The sequence below is a fragment of the Osmia bicornis genome, chromosome 11, assembly GCF_907164935.1.
Source record: "Osmia bicornis bicornis chromosome 11, iOsmBic2.1, whole genome shotgun sequence".
NCBI classification, from domain to species: Eukaryota; Metazoa; Arthropoda; class Insecta; order Hymenoptera; family Megachilidae; genus Osmia; species Osmia bicornis.
In genome coordinates this window covers 6,125,973-6,144,844 of record NC_060226.1, presented here as the reverse complement: position 1 = coordinate 6,144,844, position 18,872 = coordinate 6,125,973, and the positions used below count along the sequence as shown (strand labels likewise).

Here is an 18,872-nt window from a genome sequence, read left to right as displayed (position 1 = left end):
GGCATTAGTTTGTATTGCATTGAAACATAGATAACTATATATTATATATTACACAGTGAAAACTTTCATACAAAAATACTTGTCAGTGAAAATGTTTTAAATGAAATATAAACAATTACACTTTGAATTAATATTATTTTCATTAATCACATTTAATGATGTAAAAAAAAGGTATCATTAGCATTGTTACAATTAAATATCAATAATAAGAAACAGTCACAATCATCTGAATTTAAATTCAATACTTTGTAATGAAGATGAACATATGTAAAACAAAAGAAAAGTACATGGAAATGTAGTAAATGAAAAAAGAAACAAATTAGATACTACAATATAAAAGTACAACATTGGGATGTGTACTGGAAGGAAACTTCGGACAATTAGAACAGAATATAATACAACCAAAATATTGATAATACAAGCAAAATAATAATGTTATCATGACTCTTCTAATCAACAGCAAAAGAAGAAGTACTTTATTGATACCTGCAAAATTAATATAAAAGATTTATGGTATACCGGAAGCAACATACAGACTAGAATAATATTTGCAGATTCATTTTGGCAAGTAAAAATAGTTGTATACATTATAAATTGCTGATTAGGCAAAATCAAATGAGTCGTTGAGTACAATGGAATACTACTTTTTAAACTATTTTTAATCTATAATTTAAGATTATAATACATAAATAACAACGATATTTATTTCATTAGTTACTTTTACTTTGAACAAATGCATGAATTGAATTATGTCCTAAGAAATATTGACAGAATGATTTTTTTCATATTGCTTATTTAAATAGTTAAAATTGTATCTTTTTTTCAGGATTGGTATGCTAAAACATAAGAAACAAATATGAAGAAATATTTTTTATATATGTTTTCCACCTTTCGTGAGTACAGTGAAAGAAACTTCTAGATTGTTTGCAATAAAAATAATACTTATTTTTTACATCCTATTTATATAAAATATTAGAAATGTGAACTATATACAGCAATACCTAATAGATATTACTCAAATTAATTTTTTTTTAGTAGTTTTTAAAATAAAAAAAAAAAAGGTTTAATATTATGTCTTATACTAATATTCTTTTTATAAAGTGCACGATATCAAATAATTCCTATTTTAGACACTGTTCTTGATTCCTAAAGATATAAACAATAAGTGAACTGTTTAGGTATCTCAACACTGTATATAGTCTCTTTTTGACCCATTTGCATGATGCTATAGCTATTCATAAAATATATAACAATTTCTCAATTCAATGAATATTTGCAGAATATAAAAATTAATGTAATTATTACTTTATTTCAGGAAAAAATAATCGTACTGAAGCTTCATATCTAACATGGTCAAATTAAAATTAAGAAGATAAATTTTAATGCTGAAAGGAATTTAGAGTGAACATTATCATACTCTGGTAATTCAACAATAATTTTATTATCAATTTAGTTTTTGATATTGACATTCCTTTTTAGCAATGTTAAACAAATTGTATAAAATAGTAAAAAAGTGTCTTTCAATTTTAGAAATTAATCTCCCATTGAAATAACAAATATTCTCTATCATGAATACACTATCATAAACTACAACATAGGATACTGCAACTAAATCTTTCTATTATTTGTCATGTTGTAAATTCATTAACTGCATTAAGAATGCAATTAAAATAAATAAATCGACTCACTCAGTTTTTGTTAAATCAAACTAAATGTCATTGAAAGCTTGAAATAAGGTCTGCAAAAATCAACGTACACAATTATCGGTAAGATCATTTAATACTAGACCAAGAATTGGTTCAAATCTTACCGAAAATATTATTCCGTATCGTTCTTATTTCAAATCTTCAACTAGTCAAAATCAAACGTATAAGTCGAGCTTATAATTATACTGTTTGTTTTGTTTTATTATAATTGCAAGATATTGATAAATAAATGTTTCTAAACATTTTCTGTAGTCGCATATAAAATTTTCTGTATGCTATAATAGCCCGGCTTACTTCAAAGCCCAAAAACATTAAGATTTATTTTTCAGTATAGTAGATAAGACTGATACTTAAAAGATTTTCTTTCTTTTTACTCCTATTTAATTCACAAGGTATTTAGATATGATTAATAAATATTACAACGTTGCAAAAAGCATCTAAGTTCTTCTTCAATATGAAGCTCTCTTTCCAGATAGATCACATTGACATATTTTGATAATTAAAAAATATGCTGGTACATTAATTTCAGTCCAATACACATTCCCAACCCTAACAAACCTCTTAGGTTTGGGTCGATACATGTAACGAGCCAACTTTTGCTATGTATGTAAGTCATTGAATTAAACGTCGGTAGGCTCGTTATGCATTCACTACAGGCAAACGTACATACATACATATTCTATTAATATGATTAAAATTAAAGACTATTAGGGGGGAAGGATGTAGAACTATTACTGTGAGCCAGACTTAACATTGAGCCACTAAGGCTTTCATCATCTGAATAAGTTTCTTTTGATGCCTCAGCTATCGCCAGAGCACTGCAATAATTTGAAAAAGAAAAAAAAAGAAAAAATAATATGTATGTAACAATATACTACAATATTTTCTTAAATCTATCTGTGATTAAATAATTACGGCTTTAATAATGAAGAAACAGAATATTAAAGCTAAAATATTTTTCTTCCTTTTAAGTCAGTTCATCATAAAAAAGCGTACACGTGATACCTTTATTTCTTTTAAAGAAATAATGATAATGTGGCAAAATTTAACAGTATTATAAAACATCCGTTGAGCTTGTAAAAATATTAAGAAGCATTAATATTATTATGATTATTAAATTAACATTATTAAAATGTACTTTCAATCTGAAGAATCTAGTGAAATTTATCCATACATATATAGCAATCATTAAATGTTAACTTTCATATGCTGAAAGACGTTGCAAAGCTATAATTACTAATTAAAGATAAATTATATTCAGTGTTAAGTGAAAAATATAATAGCATTGAAAATAGAAAAAAAAAAAAAAAAAAAACGTAAAAATGTTGTAGATATCGCGTGTACGCTATTATAAAATCTATTAATACAAAAATACACGTACACAAGTTACAGATTACATACCTGAAGCCTATTCTTGCACTTTCCTCATCAAATTGTTGTAACTCGCGTTCCTGTCTTTCATGTAGTAAACGTATCCGTTCACTGCGTTCACGAAGAAATTCCTGAGTTTCAAGTTCCATTTTCTGTTCAAGTAAAGCTCGCCTAACTGAGACTCGTTCTTCTAATTCACGACGCTCCCTATTTCTTTGCGCTTCAGCTTGCATTTTATTTTTAGATTGGTATGCCATTAGTATTTCTAATTCATAATTTAACCTTTCCTATAGAACATACAAAAGAACAATCAAATTCAAGAACTAATAAAAACAAAATCACATCAATTACGTAAACAAGACCGTGATAATTATACTTGATATTACTGTATTTGGAGAGAAATATTTTGGAATATTAATGAAATAATGGTTTACTTTTTCATAAATATTTAATTAATGTAACATATCTTACCTTAAGGTTATGACATTCAACTTCTTGCGACTCATCTAAACGTATGCTTTGTTTTTGGAGCATTTCGGCAATACTTTGTTCATACTGGTCACCCAGCAGAGCTAATTTTCTTCTCTGTTCTTCTTTTAACTTTTTAATAACGGCTTTTTGTTCTTCTTTAGCTGTTGTTTGTAATATTTGAGCCTTCAATGCCTTATATTGCCGCGTTTGTATTTTACACGTCTCCCTAAACTGTTTTCGAATCTGCATTTCTTTTTGCTAAAATAATAAAACATGAACATTATACTTTCTTCAGTATGTACTATTCTTTTATGAAGTTGAACTATATTATTTACTTTGAGGCTCTTGGGTTGCTGTTTGAGTTCTAGCGCGTGTTTCTTGCGCAAGTCGCGCTCTGCTCTTTGCATGTAATCTTGTTGATTTGAAAGCTCAGTAGCATGTTGCCGAAGAACTTGATCTTCTCGAAGAGCATGAACGGCTCTTTGCTGTCTATATTCCAGCTCTTGTGTCTTTTCATGATGTCGTAACAACATATTATGCGCTTGTTCCAACTGTTGTTGTCTCTTATTTAATTCCTGTATATAATTACGAATGAAATTACTTCAATTAATTTTTCAAATCAATAATATTGATAATTACAACATCAGTAAAAAAGAACACTAATGAAATATTTATCTCTATGAAATACTATACTAACTTCTCGCAGTAGTTCTTGCTCTAAACTATGAAAAATGAGTAACTTTTTTCTACGGAATTTACGAATTTCAAGATCAAGGTATTCTCTTTGTCCTCTTGCAAGTCGTTGTTCTTCTTGCGCTTCCATTTGTCGGAAATTATCTTTTTGGCTTTGAAGCGTAGCATCTCGTTGTCGTTTCGGCGTAACTTCATCTTGGGATAATTCTTTTTTCCATCTCTCTTTGTAAGCCTTAAAAGTAAAATATTAATATTTAGGCAGCGTGAGAAATTTTAAAATTCATTATGTCGAATAAACGTAATTGTAGAAATAATAGCAACTATTATTATTATTATATCTATCTTCTTACTTTGTACTCTTTCTTTTGCTGTGCTTCCAATGCTTTCCGATCAGCCTCTTGTCTACTTGTAATCTCTTTATGAAGCTTCTTCTCTGCATTTTGGTTTTGTTTCAATTTACGTTCTAGCTCTTGCAAATGCCTTAATTGAAGCTTTTCTAATTCTTTACTAAACTGTTGTAGAAGAGTTTCGTATTCTTTGTCTAATAATTGTTTGTGGGACTCCATCTCCATTTTACATCGTTCTTCCAATTTTACCTATTTAAATAATTTATCAGATAAATAATATGAGCTGTATAATTTTCAAATACTTAAATATGTAAAACAAAATTTACCAAAGCTCCTTGATGTTCCCGTCTCATTCTCTTATATCCACTCATTTGTTCATGCATTTCTTCTTGCATATGTTCTTTTTGTTGTTTAGTCACAATCGATGTTGTCCTAATTGTTGCGAAGTTATTGGCACCATGTTCAAGAAGATTGGCAGTGACACCACCTGCTGGTATTTTGTGTCGATTCCGTACAGATCCCGTGGAATAATCATTTGCATCAGCATTTGGCAGTGGCAGGCTATTGGTGGAGGAACTTTGAGAGCTTGCAGAAACACCCATCGAATGAATTGAGTGCTCCGAAGTAATTGAATTACTTTTGCTACTATCACCACCTGTTTGTTCATCAGGAGTGTCTAAAAGATATGAATGAAAATGTAAATATAGCACACCATATATAACATACTTATATTATTATTCAATATATATATATATATATATATATTACCATCAGCATCGCCAACTGTACTTTCAGTCTCGCAAGCGTCGACCATTAAAATTTTCTTCATCTTTCGATAATTTAAATTATCCAGTTCTCTGACAGCAGCTTTTGTTCGTTGGATTAAATCTATCAGAACTTGCGGAGAACGTGTTCTGGTGACAAATTGATGCTGTAAAATTGAAAGCCTATAAGAAAACAACTAACTAAACCAAGTACAGTATATTCTTTCCATAAAATTTAACGTTTAAATTTATATGTTACTATTAAAATAAAAATCTGCACAAAAGACTCACTGATAACAGTTTACCAGAGGTTGGCCTTTCAGTTGGACTTTTAGTAAGACACACTTCGACAAAATGTCGAAAAACATCTGACCAATCTGCAGAATTTAAAGTTGGTGTGTCATTCTGAGCAATATGATACAAAGCACTCATAGCATTCATGTTGAAATACGGTGGTTTCCGTTCCGCTAAAATTAAAGGTAATATTTAAAAATATTTTAATCAAACTCATTTCGATCTTTTCTAATAAGCAAAAGGTGAAAAAGGGTGAACCATGATACCTAATTCAATACATGTTATCCCTAAGGACCATACGTCCACTTTTCCATCATATTGCCCTTCATCCATAGCTAATATCACTTCTGGTGCCATCCAATAAGGAGTTCCTACAAAACTATTTGCTGGACACTTTATACTTGCTGATCCAAAGTCTGCCAATTTCACTGTTCCATTTTCAGTAAGTAAAATATTTCCAGCTTTTACATCTCTATGAATTCTTCCAAGGGAATGAAGATAATATAAACCACGTAGCACACCATCACAAATTGCAGCTATTTCATCTTCTTTCAATGGTCTTTTATGAACTTCAATAATGTCAGATGCAGAACCAAGGCAATATTCCATCACCAACTATAATTAAGGTATAGAAGCAATGTGATGATTAAAAACACACACATGAGGTAAACTAATTTAGTATTCAGAATATTTTTAAAAATATATACCCAGGCAGTATGGTCCCTGAGATAACAGCCCTTATACTTTATTGTGTTAGGATGGTTCAGTTGCCTAAGAAATCTAATTTCTTTCAAGATATCTTGCCACTTTTCAACAGTTTGTTTTCCCAAATAAGACATCTTTTTGATGGCAACAATTTCTTTGGTAACCAAACATCGTGCATAATAAACAGCCCCAAAACTGCCATGACCGATTTCACGTAAGTCCTCAAATATTTTCTCCGGATCATTTTTCTCAAATAATTCAGCAATCTCTGGGTCCTTAAGGCTACCAGGCCTTGGAACAGCTGGCATAGTAGAGGTATTAATGATTAAATGGCCGAGGCCTATTTCAGACACCGTTAGACGTCTTCTTGTCTTTTAATCTTCTATCCTAAATTTGTTAATCTTACTTAATCCTCTGTCAGTCCATTCCAAAATTTAACATTCTATCTGTGAAAAAATATAAATTTCCCATTTTTATTTCAAAGGCCTAAAACTAATTGCCAACTCTTTGTTACACAATCATTGCTTTCCATTACAATTTGCACATCCTGATTTTATATCTCACCTAATTTAATTTTTTAAGACATTAACAATATCTAGTTTCTTTATTTAATAAACTCAATAATAAACACTGTTTAGTAAACCTAGGTAATTAAATTTATCAAATAAAAAATGAAAGTGAGGAACTCTTTATACTATGAGATCTTATTTTGTATAATTAAAACGAGCTTGACACTTATCACGAGGTCCTCAATACGAAATACACCATTCTATCCGTGAAAACTCATCTAACTTAAACAAATATCGTATGTTGTTAGGAGGAGAATTCGCGGAAAATATTGAAACAAACCTTATCGTTAGTGTGCAGTAGTATTAAACAACAAGTATTTTCACAAGAGAAATAGAAATAATTGTAGAATTGGGGTTGGTAAGCAAAGAAGGCGGTCGAGTGAAATTCGCAGGAGGTAGAAATGCGGGCGTAAGGAGGGTTGGGTCTCTGACTCGAGCAATCGCGTCAGATTGGTCCCGTAAATACAATCGAGAGACATTGCCGCTGTAGCCGAAAACGCTTGCCGTGCTTAGACCGAGTGTACAACATTACGATTGGATCCTGATATATCAATCGAAATTTATCCAGAGCTCCGGCAACAAGGAAAAAAATGATATTCACCTCCAAAATGGCGAGGGAGCAGGCACGGAAGCATGCGCGCAGCTCCGAGTACTCTCTTCAGGCGGAGCACCTCTTTTTCCAAAAGTTGGCCGATCCTTCGAGCATATTAAGATCTGAGGATCACAATTCTTTTACATGCAATTACAACGCACCCCGGAAAAAGTACACGCCTCGTACGTGTCACGCACGTACGCACAGACGCGCGAGACGCGACAATCCGCGGCAACGCAACAATACGGCACCCACCGTCAGCCGGACACACGAGAATTCGCAAACTTTTTGACGCCTTTTCGCCTAGCCTGGGTGTATTCTACAACAGGCGAGTTCTCTGTCGATGACGAGTGGCGCTCTATACCGATTCACTTCTGAACTAGTAAATATTATCGGTAACCACGAGCTACTTCTTTATCAAACCCAAGGACTGAACTACACCCATATGCAAAAGAGAAATGCAATTACCATACAACAATATTTTGCAAAAGAATCTTACACCTCAATGTTTCAGATGTATATTTTGTATATTTTTTTACTTTTACAAAACTTTGGTGTGATTTTTATACATGTAGATATTGCATTTATATATTAACACAACTTTATCTTACATAGTTTATTATACTGTAAGATGTACTTATGAATAATTATATACATATTATGTATGTACAATTGCATTGCATTATAAATATGATAGAAAAGAAATTTTTATATGATTAATAATGTATTAATCAGTCTAAATTCTGCATTCTTATATGTATGTATATATGGATTTGTAAGTAGACCATTCTTCTTAGTAAATGCACTTATTCAACCAGACGATTATGTACCTTCTAAATTTTCCATTAATGACATTAGAAACGTGTTTCCATTGATTAGTTTTGTGGTACTGATAACAAATTCTACGTTTACTGAAAGCAATTTATTCTCCATGAAACATACTTTAAATAGTTAGAATTTAGTAAAATTCTAGTACTACTTACAGTCGTCTTGCTGGGACAAAAATCTCAATGCAGAAATTTCTGCAAATGTACATCCTCCAATAAAAAAGACCATTACTAATTTTGGTGGTTCTGAATTAGAATCTTCACTGGTAACGGAATTTTCTGAAAATAAGTTTGTATTTTAATTATGATTATTACAATTTAGAACATATTCTTACATGTATTGCTTACTTCTTCCAGGTAAGACATTGGATGGAACATTGATAGTAGGAGCTGGTAACAAACCCATAACATCATTTAAACCTTGCCAACCATTTGGTTGCACAAGCTGTTCTGCTAATCGAACACTTAATGGTGCGTATATGGAATGAACGTAACTAATATCTTTTGGTGCAATTTCACTTTCATCTTCAACTGTAAGCCTCAATGCTTTACGTAAAACCGCATATTGGCGAGCGGATTGTTGTTGTTTTAATAATCCAGCTTTTTCTAAGTTTAATATAGTTGGCAAATGTTGATATCCATATGTTTGTATTATTTCTCTTTTATAATAATCTAATAATTTCGGCTTGAGTCCAGAATTTGTCAACGACTGTATACAAAGAAGTCTCAAGACCTTAAGAAGTGGTTGCTGTTGTGCTATCATATCTTCTATGTAAGCATTTGGTTTATCTGCATCAATGCAATTTAACAATTCTTGTTCAACTTGTAATGACTCCAGAAAACTGCTTGAATCTGTTACTTCTTTGATCATTTCTGCTATTGTTGTATCTAAAAATAAATGATAATAAATTAGTTTAGTACTAATAATGATTAATATTATTAAATAAATCTTTCAACATTTACGTTTTGCTAAAGATTGTTTAGTAGCTAACATGTGCGGTAATCGCGCGACAAATTGCTTAATTTCTTGCACACTTTTATCTCCGTGTCTCTCATCAAACTGTGATGAAATAACTTTAGCTTTTCTACTAAGAACAGGTCCTACTCCATTGAAATTCTTATCTCTGTAATTGAAAAGAGAAGAAAATGAAACATGAAATTATATTCAAATGCAGAGGCAATGAAAATATGAACCTAATTTCTGCAAACAACTCCTCTCCAGAATTCAATATAATTTGTTCCTTTTCATTGAGAGACATTGCTGTTGGAGGATCTTGTGAATCATGAAACCTTCTTGCAGGTAACTGTACAGTATCTAAAATTATAGTAAATAAATTCACCTGTTTCAATACAAAAATGTTACTACAAGATGTGTTTTGTTACAGAAAAAAATATAAAACCTAACTGTATTTTATTCCAAAAATTTCATCTATTAATCCTTCATATGTCAGTTGAGTAACTAAAGGTGAAAGTAAATCTACTGATCTATCCAGTAACAATAAATGTTCTATAGTAGGGGACTGAGTGGATGTTTTAGAATCTTCTTCTTCTCTATTTAATCTTTTTAATAACTCCCAAACTTTATCAGCAGCTGGACCTCTTCCTGTCACTTTTGGAATTTTTCCATATATTCTTTGTAAACCATGAATGGCTTGTGCAACTTGATACAAACAGGTTGGATCATTTTCTAAGTGAAATTCCTTAAATGATCCGCTAAGTTCCATGGAAAGAAGATCATTATCAAAGGGAAATAGATCACATTTAAATTCTTCTATAAGTGTGAAACTACCAAAAACACCTCTATTCTGAAGTTTCTTTTGACAAAGAAGACTTTTTCTTGGTACAAAAAATAAATGAAATTCTTTTCGTGGTCTTTTTCCTTCTTCACTGTAAGTTAATCACTATATGAATATCAATACAAATCCAAAATTATAATTAATTCTTTCATCTTATTCATACCCATGAACATTTTCAGCAATTAAATCCATGAGTGATAATTGAGGTCTGGTAATAAAGATTATATTAACAATATTTGATGGTATTGTCAAACTTCCACCAGATAAAGGATACATCTTAACAACATCATGCTCCTCAAGCAAATTATACTTTGCAACAAGACCGATTGGTCCTGCAAGAGATTGATCCCAAATAATTGCCTATTAAAACAATGTTAAAAATTCTTTAGCATTATGTATTTATTTATAAATTAAATATGGTATGTACAAAATACATCATTATCTCTTATGTATATCCTTAAAGTACAAAGAAATATAGGTGAATAATAAATATCATTGATCAAAGTAACAGTAGCATAATGTAAATTAAATAAAGAGTAATGTCAGAAAGGTTGTCTTAATACCTTTGTGCCATCACATTTTTCGAGCAAGCAAAGTAATTGTTTTCTTGCTTGTTCTTGTATTATTCCTACATTTAAACGACCTGTTGATAAATATGACGACGACATGTTTTTAATTTGATAATTTATAGATAAATTACAGGGATGCTATGACACTGCACCCAAACATTAACTATTTTTCTGTGACGTGCTCTGATTCTGACGTTTATTCATTCCATGTTCATATACAATATACAGAGCAGAGGAGTATCGAGCAAAATAGGTTTTCCTAGGGAAAATGGCGAAATTATTTCCTTTTACGAACAGCTCAGCACATTTCATACCATTTTACTACATAGTCTATGTTCAAATCTTGCTTTATACTAATTCAAAAAAGTTCAGTTAAATTTTCTACGCATAGGTGAATTATGAACTAAAGTAAGAAAGAAACAGTTTTGTATAATCTGTATTAACATAAAAATATTGTACATATGTACATCTTGTATTGTAGCTTTCTGAGAAATTAACAACATTTACAGAAGCTCGAATGGACGAAAGTTTTAATAATTGGCGCAATTCGCCGTCTACCAAGAACAGTCAATCCATTCTTATTTCCGACAGTGATGAAGAAGAAGATAATGTTAAAACTGCTGAGAAAGAGCAGATCTATGTGATTGAAAGTGATGAAAGTAGTCTAAGCGCGTCTAGAAATGTAACACCAACAAAAAAGTAAGTAACATTTTTCAGAAGGAATATTTGTTTCAATAACTGTTAACTTAATGTCATCTATGATTGTTTAAGGTCTAACTCTGTGTCATCTAGAAATTCATCGTTAACAGAAGAAGCAGTGAAACATAGAATTAAAAAGTATATTTTGTATGACTCTGACAGTACAGGTGTTCCTAATGAAAATGATTCTTCATCATCTACTCACAGTAGAACTGATGACACATATGAGGATAGTTCAGATGGTATTGCATTGAAATATGATAAAATGATACTGAGTTGTTGTTACATTTGTTTTCTTCTTTTTTTGTAGATGAGACTGAATCAGAAGTGGAAAAGAATAAAAAAAGAAAGAAGGGAGGTCTCCAACGTGTTCAAGCTGGTGCATCTAATATATTTGAAAGTAGGCTTAATTCTAACAGCTTAGAAAGAATGAATTTATGTTTTTGTTTTCAGATTACATACTTTTGATTTATGAAATTAATGCTACATTGATTTTTAGATTCTACTATGGACGAAGAAAACAATTCTGAAACTGCAATATCTATAGCAAAACAAGAGATTGGTGTTGGTAATATAGATCCACTGGTTGCACAACAAAGAGCTCTTCTTGCTTGTAAAAAGGAGCAGTTGAGGAAACAGTTGAGTAAGACACAGGTAAATTTGTCAGTTAATTAGTAAGAAAGCAGGAGACAGAATGTATTTTTTAAGTATCGCATATATTTTTAGTTGCTATTTGATACTGGTAATGTCGACTTACTGCCGGATAAGGGAGAAAAATTGCGCGAGAGCATTGCGATGCAAAAAAGGGAATTAGAATTAATTACAGCTGAACTGGAAGGTACACCTTTAACGGAAACTGCATCAGTTAAAACTGATTCAGAAGAAATATTTCCTATCTATAAATATTTACCAAATGCGACAGCAAATTTGTCTTCAAGAGAACTTGGGAAAAAGGCACAGACAACATTAGAAAAAGAGACAGCTTTAACAGCTGATAGACTACAAGATTTACATGGATCTATTGTAGCTAGACCGTCCGAAAATGAGAGAGCAGAAGATCCACAGGGTTTGAATGTAAAATTAATGCCACATCAACAACACGCGTTAGCGTGGTTAACGTGGAGGGAGCAACAAAAACCACCCGGAGGTGTTCTTGCTGATGACATGGGTTTGGGCAAGACATTGACAATGATATCTCTTATCTTAGATAGTAACGCTAAAAAGAATGTTCAAAAGATGGACGAATTTGACGATGACGAATGGACGGATAATTATAAGCCGTTACGACATAAAGGAGGTACACTTGTGGTTTGCCCAGCGTCTTTGTTGTCACAATGGGAAAATGAAATACATCACAAATGTAAAAGGCGTATGCTTTCTGTGGTAGTTCATCACGGTACTAATCGGGAAAATGTACCAAAAAGATTAGCAAAACATGACGTGGTTATTACAACGTATAACATACTAGCCCGTGAATTTAAAACCAGATCCACGGTATACAAGATTCATTGGGAAAGAGTAATACTAGACGAGGCACATATAATCCGAAATCATAAAAGTCAAGGATCCCAATCAGTTTGCGAGCTGGTGGCAAATAAACGATGGGCTCTTACTGGAACACCGATTCAAAATAAAGAGATGGATTTATATTCTATTTTGAAATTTCTCAAATGTTCTCCTTTCGATGATATACGCGTGTGGAAACGTTGGGTAGATAATAAAAATGCCGCTGCTTGTCAGAGATTAGCAACCGTGATGAAAGCATTGATGTTACGTAGAACGAAACAAGAGCTTCAAGCTAGCGGTGCGTTAGACTGTTTACCAGAGAAATTTATTGAAGAAGTATTTGTAGAACTCGATTCCCACGAGCAGTTGGTGTACGAAAAAGTTCTCGTCTTTTCTCGTACATTGTTCGCTCAATTTTTGGCTCAAAGAGCCGAGAAAGAGCATATGTTTGATTTAGCAGGTGGAAAATACGACAGGCCAACTTTTCTTTCAAATCCAAGTACGTATAGAAGAAAACGAAAATTTCACGAAATGCATCGAAATAACTATTTTACTTCTTTTTTTTTTGTTAGATAAGAATACTCAGTTTACTAAAGCCCAGAATAAGTTATTGTCGTTACACGCTGACGTTAAAACGCACGAAATCTTGGTTCTCTTACTGAGATTACGTCAAATTTGTGTTCATCCTTCTCTTATTCATTCGATGCTAGACCAAGAAGATATGCAAGAAAACGGAATAACTGATCCAGAAAATTTAGATCCTGGCGTGTTGATGCAACTAAATAATATAACGTTATGTGATGACGATGGGGATGCGAATGATGAAAAAGATACTGGCGTTGATCACAGAGTAACCAATAATTTACTCACGTCTCAAAATCCTGTTTTCAAGTCTAACCGTGTCAGTTCTAAGGTGAATTATCCTATATATGTTTGAAATATCTTTTATTTAAGCTGCTAGATAATTTTATGTTTTGCATCTAGATGAAGGCAGTGCTCGACACGGTAACAGAAATTTTACAGACAGGCGACAAAATGATCATTGTTTCTCAATGGACAAGCGTCTTGAATATTGTTGCATCTTGTTTGTCTTCGGTAAAAGGTGCAACTTTCAGTATGTTCACTGGCAACGTGCCCATCAAAGAAAGACAGGTATTTCCTTAAAAAATACAGATATATTTGTAATTCTAAATAATATCGTTTTTCAGGGTATAATGGATTCGTTTAACATTCCGAATAGCAATCCAAAAATATTGTTGTTATCGCTGACTGCAGGAGGTGTTGGATTAAATCTGGTAGGAGGAAATCACTTACTGTTAATAGATATCCATTGGAATCCGCAACTTGAAGTACAAGCTCAGGACAGGATTTATCGGTTTGGACAAAGAAAGGATGTTCATATATATAAGTTAGTAATACTGCTCTCTCTATACATGCGATTCTCTATAAAATATCGTTGCATTATTTATTGTACGATTTTCTTTATTTACAGGTTTATTTGTAAGAATACGATAGAAGAGCGTATAAAGCAATTACAAGAAAGGAAAATAGAAATTGCTCAGAACGTTCTAACCGGTCACAAAAACACTGGCGCCTCGAAACTTACGTTCAACGATCTCAAATCTCTATTCGCTCTCTAAAAGTCAGTATTTTTCTATGTTTTTTGATAAAAGTATTTTAGATATAAAAAGTTAACTCATAAACGTTCTTATAGTTTTCTGTATTTTGTTTTTAAATTATTTTCTTGAAAATTAAATATTTCATTTAATACAAAATGTTTATTTGTGAAGGAAAAGGATAGAGAAGAAAGGCGTGCCATGTAAGTCTAGGAAACTCGGCATTTTACCATGCTTCTTCCTTAACGTATCCGTTATCGTTTACATTCGTGACTTTTATCCTTCTCATTTTACTGTGCCAAACGCCGTAACAGAAGTATATACAAAGACCTGCAAGAAAAGAAAGAGGAGGATCATTTTGTTTCTAATACGATCCATTTCACGAGCATTTATTTTTTCTATCTTACTCACCGATTATCATCCATATCGAAAATCGTAGCCACGTCATTTTATCCAACATCATCATAAGATAAATATTAATAAGAATACTGAGCGCAGGTAAAAATGGCACCAGCGGAACCTAAAAAGGCACACAATCAACTTTGTACGTCTTCATGAAATACATGTCTTTAAGGAGAGACGATACATACTGAAAATGCAAGCTTTTTGCCAGATGTCGGTTGTAGATAAATGAAAGAAAGAACAACCAGTAAAAGGATTATTAAAAGTGCTAAAGGTACAACGATCGTATTTTTACCGCTCGCGATTTCGTTGGTGTACATCGAAGCCATAAAACCGATGCAGATACATAACAGGACTGTAAGGAAAATATCATTTGATATACAATGTCCGATAGAAAAAGAATGATTCGATAATGAAACAGAAGATAGTTTACCATAACACGTAACTAATATCGTAACGATTTGAGATGTTAATTTCGTGGAGTGTTTCAATTTGTTAGCATTAATTAACTGCTTCGCGATGAACGTCAAGGTTCTTGGATCAGGATTCTCTTTCTTCTCGTACGCCTCGCTCTCCTCGTATCTGAAACGAGTAAGAAAACGATGTTCCAGGATATCGTTAAGCAACTCGGGTGACATCGATATTTACCGCAATATAAGTACGCAAGCCGCAACGATCGAATAGGCGAGCAAGGTCCCGATACTCATCATGTTTACCAGTTGAGTCAATTCAAATATCGCAGCCAGTACACCTGCAAGTACATGTACTTATTCGTACGTTTACAGAATCGAACAGGACCTATACGCTGATACAAACCCGTAAGAATTCCCGCGGAGAAGGTGCCCATGATCGGTGTGTGGAATCGAGAGCTAATTTTTCCCATCCACCCGAATATCAATCCATCGGAAGCCATCGCGTAAATTACTCGTGGTAAAGGGAACATTGCGCCTAATAAGCTGAAACAGCGATATACGAATATACGAAATTTTTATTTCTCTTGGATCTTGACAATTGTATTACCTGGCGCATAAACCGCAAATGGCACCTATCGTAACTACCCATTTTGCCCAGCTCCATCCGATTCTATCGAAGAGATATGGAAAGGGGGCATCCGGATTCTGTTCGTAGTAGGGTAAAACTGTGGTCAAGACCGTCGATACGCCAAAATACGCGAGAAAAACTACGGTCAGCGAGGCGACGATCGCAATGGGGATTGATCTTTGTGGATCTTTTGCTTCCTCGCCGGTAGTGGCGACGCAATCGAAACCGATGAATCCGTAAAAGCACGTAGCTGCTCCCGTTATGATACCCGCGATACCATATGGCGCGAATCCTCCGCTTCCGTAATCGCACTTCTCTTCCGTACACGTGGGCTTCGTTTTCCAATTCGTTACGTCAGCTTCGTTGCACGTAATCATTTTCGGTTAGTTATCTTTTCAATTCATCTCGTATTCAACGAAAGTCTTACCTTGAAGGGATCCGGCGATTATTACAAAAAGCACCACCGACAGATTCACTAGGGTGAAAAAGTTGTTGGCCAACGAAGACTCCTTAGCTCCGAACGCCAACGCGGCTGAAACGAAACAAACGATCGTTTCAATTCGATTGATTAAATTGAAAATGAACATTTTTCAACGAAGTGCAGCAAAAGCGAATCGCCGATACATTCGTCTTCTTACCAGAGAAGATCAAAGTTACTCCAAATGCGAAAAAGTCTGGATAAGAGGAGAAATAGCTGATGTCTATATACGCTGCGGATTGAAACGCGTTTCTCATAGTATTGTTGAATAAAGCATCCACGTAAGTGCTTAGTCCCCGCACCACGCTAGCCGAGCCAATTACATACTCTAGGATTAAAGTCCAACCGATGAGAAAGGCAGTAAACTCCCCCATTGTTACGTAGCTGTATACGTAAGCCGATCCAGCACGTGGTACTCTTGCACCGAATTCAGCATAACATAAGCCTAAATAGAAGAAAAATTAACGAAGAAGAGGCATAGAAACGTGAATATATCACAGGAATATCGTACCTGCGAACATAGATGCGATCGCAGCGATCGCGAAAGAGACTATCACAGCGGGACCAGCTGTGTTTTTGGAAACCGATCCCGCCAGAACGTAGACACCGACGCCCAGCGTCGAGCCGATTCCAAGGGCCGTCAGGTCCAGGGTGGATAAACATCTGGCTAGTTTCGTGTCCTGAGACGGTGTCACGTCTTTTTTCCGACTGAACGCCTTGCACAGACTTTGAACTTTCCAACTTTTCATGTTGTATAACTGAAAGAAACCGATTCTTCATTGATCAGCGAGAAACGTTTGGCGGAAACCACTAGTCGTGAGAGAACAAAGGAGTTAACCGGAAAACACCGTGGTATCATTATCGTTTGCTCACCATGCGTTGCACGCTTAAAGAAGAATCCATTTTGCCCGAAGCCGTCAACAAGGAGTACTATGAACGAACGAGACTACACTTGTGAACATTCGGTTCCCGACTAAAGGAGCGGTAATTAAAATCTGTTTAAATCAAGCTCGAAGATTGCTTATGTCGCGAGCTAGCTAAACCGTTCAATTGGTCGGACTCGTTTCGTCGTCGCGAATTGATTAGAACCGTTCAGTCTCGTTTATATCGGTCATCTGCTTATAATAAGTTGATCTTAATATCAATTTCCAATCGTTTCATCAAAATTCCGATAATTGTTGTAGCCGATAAGTGTTCAGATAGCGTTTCCTTGCCTTCCTCGAGATTCGAATCAAACGCGACCAATTACCTCTCTATACGATCGTGTTTTTACCTTCTTATCATCCTATTTCAAACATTCTTATCCTCTTCGAACGGTATCGATCTTTCCGTTTCGTTACGATCTCATTCGATACGAACCCTGTTCGTGTGCACGTAACTTTATGCATCGGTTACGAAGAAAATCGTTTCGATCAGGGTGACGTCAACTCTTTATACAAATTTGTTCAATCTATCAATCGTACGTTAGTAAATTTACTACACGTTTGTAGATATTTATTCTCCTTTGGCGTATCAATTAAACGCGCATGTACACCAAGTATCCTGAACCGTGTACATAGAGAGAGAGTCACAAAATTATTCTTTCACCGTTTAAAACAGAATACTTCATTTTAAATTGGACCAAATGACTTGAGGCTTTTTGAGAAGCTATAAAAATTCATTTACTAACGTAACTAGTTATGTTCTTAGGTGAAATTTTAATTGCTTGTAACTTCTAAGAGCATTGACCGGTATCGATGAAATTACGAAAGATATATTTTAACTTTTCATTATAGACTCACATAAAAAAGTTGAAAAATTACCCTTCACTACTTTTTTTCACGATTTTGAAAAACTAATTTTTCAAAACAGCAAAAGTATCTTAGTAAATTAATTTTTATAGCTTCTCAAAAAGCCTCAGGTCATTCGGTCCAATTTTAAATGAGGTAATGTGTTTTAAACGGTGGGCGAATAATTTTGTGACTCACTGTATATAGAAAAATAAAAGACACGTAATTTCTTGTTCGAACATAAAACGCGTGCGAGAAAAACCAACATCCTCGTTGCCCGTACTATTTTAGCCGATATCGTATTGTGCCAATTGCAACAGATAACATTGTTCAATACTTACTTGATTAAATGGATTGCGTTGCGCGGATTTTTCTTCGTTCAAAATGGATTTCAAGCAACACCGTCGAGTACAATGGGAAATTGTTGGCTAACTACTTTATTCTTCGTTCGGCTTATCTATCTAGCTATCAGATATCCTAAAGCTGCAAGGCGATACATAATCCCCCATGGAAGACGATACGTTACCTTCTAGTTTTTAAAATTTTCTCATTTGCCAAACGATCGTTATCTTTCCTCGTAACCATCGGTTAATAACATATTATTAGTTATCAGACGGTGGACGCTGTCATATTTGTTGTTGCTAAACGCAGATAATA

At 33.7% G+C, this 18,872-nt stretch overlaps 4 protein-coding genes across 8 annotated transcripts; 1 reads left to right on the top strand and 3 right to left on the bottom strand.

Moving 5' to 3' along the window:
- Positions 1–1,417: 1,417 nt before the first annotated feature.
- Positions 1,418–7,843, bottom strand: LOC114875975 (serine/threonine-protein kinase Tao). 2 transcript variants are annotated; one of them, XM_029186893.2, is made up of 12 exons: positions 7,522–7,843; positions 6,354–6,797; positions 5,913–6,261; positions 5,644–5,819; positions 5,357–5,519; positions 4,915–5,264; positions 4,592–4,837; positions 4,246–4,473; positions 3,884–4,123; positions 3,549–3,806; positions 3,108–3,364; positions 1,418–2,524 (listed from the first exon to the last, which is right to left on the bottom strand). In XM_029186893.2, the coding sequence occupies exons 2-12, from the start codon at positions 6,657–6,659 to the stop codon at positions 2,404–2,406; spliced, it is 2,694 nt and encodes an 897-aa protein (XP_029042726.1). In that variant the 5' UTR covers positions 6,660–6,797; positions 7,522–7,843; the 3' UTR covers positions 1,418–2,403. The 2 variants fall into 2 exon arrangements, with proteins under 2 accessions (XP_029042726.1, XP_029042727.1); XM_029186894.2 differs by lacking the exon at positions 7,522–7,843 and adding an exon at positions 7,201–7,488.
- A 178-nt stretch (positions 7,844–8,021) lies between these two features.
- LOC114875978 (vacuolar protein sorting-associated protein 33A) lies at positions 8,022–10,909 on the bottom strand. The gene is made up of 8 exons (XM_029186904.2): positions 10,699–10,909; positions 10,299–10,495; positions 9,745–10,226; positions 9,534–9,654; positions 9,303–9,463; positions 8,688–9,227; positions 8,496–8,618; positions 8,022–8,423 (listed from the first exon to the last, which is right to left on the bottom strand). Exons 1-8 carry the CDS (start codon positions 10,801–10,803, stop codon positions 8,335–8,337), a joined length of 1,818 nt encoding a protein of 605 aa, XP_029042737.1. The 5' UTR covers positions 10,804–10,909; the 3' UTR covers positions 8,022–8,334.
- A 115-nt stretch (positions 10,910–11,024) lies between these two features.
- On the top strand, positions 11,025–14,792 carry LOC114875973 (transcription termination factor 2-like). 3 transcript variants are annotated; one of them, XM_029186890.2, is made up of 10 exons: positions 11,025–11,112; positions 11,214–11,403; positions 11,476–11,645; positions 11,714–11,803; positions 11,903–12,057; positions 12,130–13,408; positions 13,482–13,822; positions 13,894–14,061; positions 14,118–14,317; positions 14,402–14,632. In XM_029186890.2, exons 2-10 carry the CDS (start codon positions 11,222–11,224, stop codon positions 14,547–14,549), a joined length of 2,733 nt encoding a protein of 910 aa, XP_029042723.1. In that variant the 5' UTR covers positions 11,025–11,112; positions 11,214–11,221; the 3' UTR covers positions 14,550–14,632. The 3 variants fall into 3 exon arrangements, with proteins under 3 accessions (XP_029042723.1, XP_029042722.1, XP_029042725.1); XM_029186889.2 differs by having other exon boundaries at positions 11,050–11,112; positions 11,186–11,403; XM_029186892.2 differs by adding an exon at positions 14,700–14,792 and having other exon boundaries at positions 11,104–11,403; positions 14,402–14,551.
- LOC114875977 (cationic amino acid transporter 2) lies at positions 14,746–18,827 on the bottom strand. 2 transcript variants are annotated; one of them, XM_029186903.2, is made up of 11 exons: positions 18,557–18,827; positions 16,958–17,204; positions 16,607–16,891; positions 16,396–16,500; positions 15,948–16,326; positions 15,744–15,883; positions 15,576–15,678; positions 15,361–15,509; positions 15,116–15,282; positions 14,937–15,045; positions 14,746–14,855 (listed from the first exon to the last, which is right to left on the bottom strand). In XM_029186903.2, exons 2-11 carry the CDS (start codon positions 17,193–17,195, stop codon positions 14,752–14,754), a joined length of 1,779 nt encoding a protein of 592 aa, XP_029042736.2. In that variant the 5' UTR covers positions 17,196–17,204; positions 18,557–18,827; the 3' UTR covers positions 14,746–14,751. The 2 variants fall into 2 exon arrangements, with proteins under 2 accessions (XP_029042736.2, XP_029042735.2); XM_029186902.2 differs by lacking the exon at positions 18,557–18,827 and adding an exon at positions 17,320–18,258.
- Positions 18,828–18,872: the final 45 nt, after the last annotated feature.

What these genes read in the sequence shown, in the direction of transcription:
- LOC114875975 (XM_029186893.2), bottom strand. Translation starts at nt 6,659, where the DNA reads ATGCCAGCTGTTCCAAGGCCTGGTAGCCTTAAGGACCCAGAGATTGCT. An exon ending in TACAGTTGGCGATGCTGATG is followed by an intron (nt 5,265 to 5,356) that starts GTAATATATATA and finishes CATATCTTTTAG; the next exon opens with ACACTCCTGATGAACAAACA. An exon ending in AGCAAAAGAAAGAGTACAAA is followed by an intron (nt 4,474 to 4,591) that starts GTAAGAAGATAG and finishes TTTACTTTTAAG; the next exon opens with GCTTACAAAGAGAGATGGAA.
- LOC114875978 (XM_029186904.2), bottom strand. Translation starts at nt 10,803, where the DNA reads ATGTCGTCGTCATATTTATCAACAGGTCGTTTAAATGTAGGAATAATA. An exon ending in GAGTTGTTTGCAGAAATTAG is followed by an intron (nt 9,464 to 9,533) that starts GTTCATATTTTC and finishes TTTCAATTACAG; the next exon opens with AGATAAGAATTTCAATGGAG. An exon ending in TAAACAATCTTTAGCAAAAC is followed by an intron (nt 9,228 to 9,302) that starts GTAAATGTTGAA and finishes ATTTATTTTTAG; the next exon opens with ATACAACAATAGCAGAAATG.
- LOC114875973 (XM_029186892.2), top strand. Translation starts at nt 11,222, where the DNA reads ATGGACGAAAGTTTTAATAATTGGCGCAATTCGCCGTCTACCAAGAAC. An exon ending in AACTTTTCTTTCAAATCCAA is followed by an intron (nt 13,409 to 13,481) that starts GTACGTATAGAA and finishes TTTTTTTGTTAG; the next exon opens with ATAAGAATACTCAGTTTACT. An exon ending in TGCCCATCAAAGAAAGACAG is followed by an intron (nt 14,062 to 14,117) that starts GTATTTCCTTAA and finishes ATCGTTTTTCAG; the next exon opens with GGTATAATGGATTCGTTTAA.
- LOC114875977 (XM_029186902.2), bottom strand. Translation starts at nt 17,349, where the DNA reads ATGGATTCTTCTTTAAGCGTGCAACGCATG. An exon ending in CTTTAAGCGTGCAACGCATG is followed by an intron (nt 17,205 to 17,319) that starts GTGAGCAAACGA and finishes GGTTTCTTTCAG; the next exon opens with TTATACAACATGAAAAGTTG. An exon ending in GATATTAGTTACGTGTTATG is followed by an intron (nt 15,283 to 15,360) that starts GTAAACTATCTT and finishes TTTTCCTTACAG; the next exon opens with TCCTGTTATGTATCTGCATC.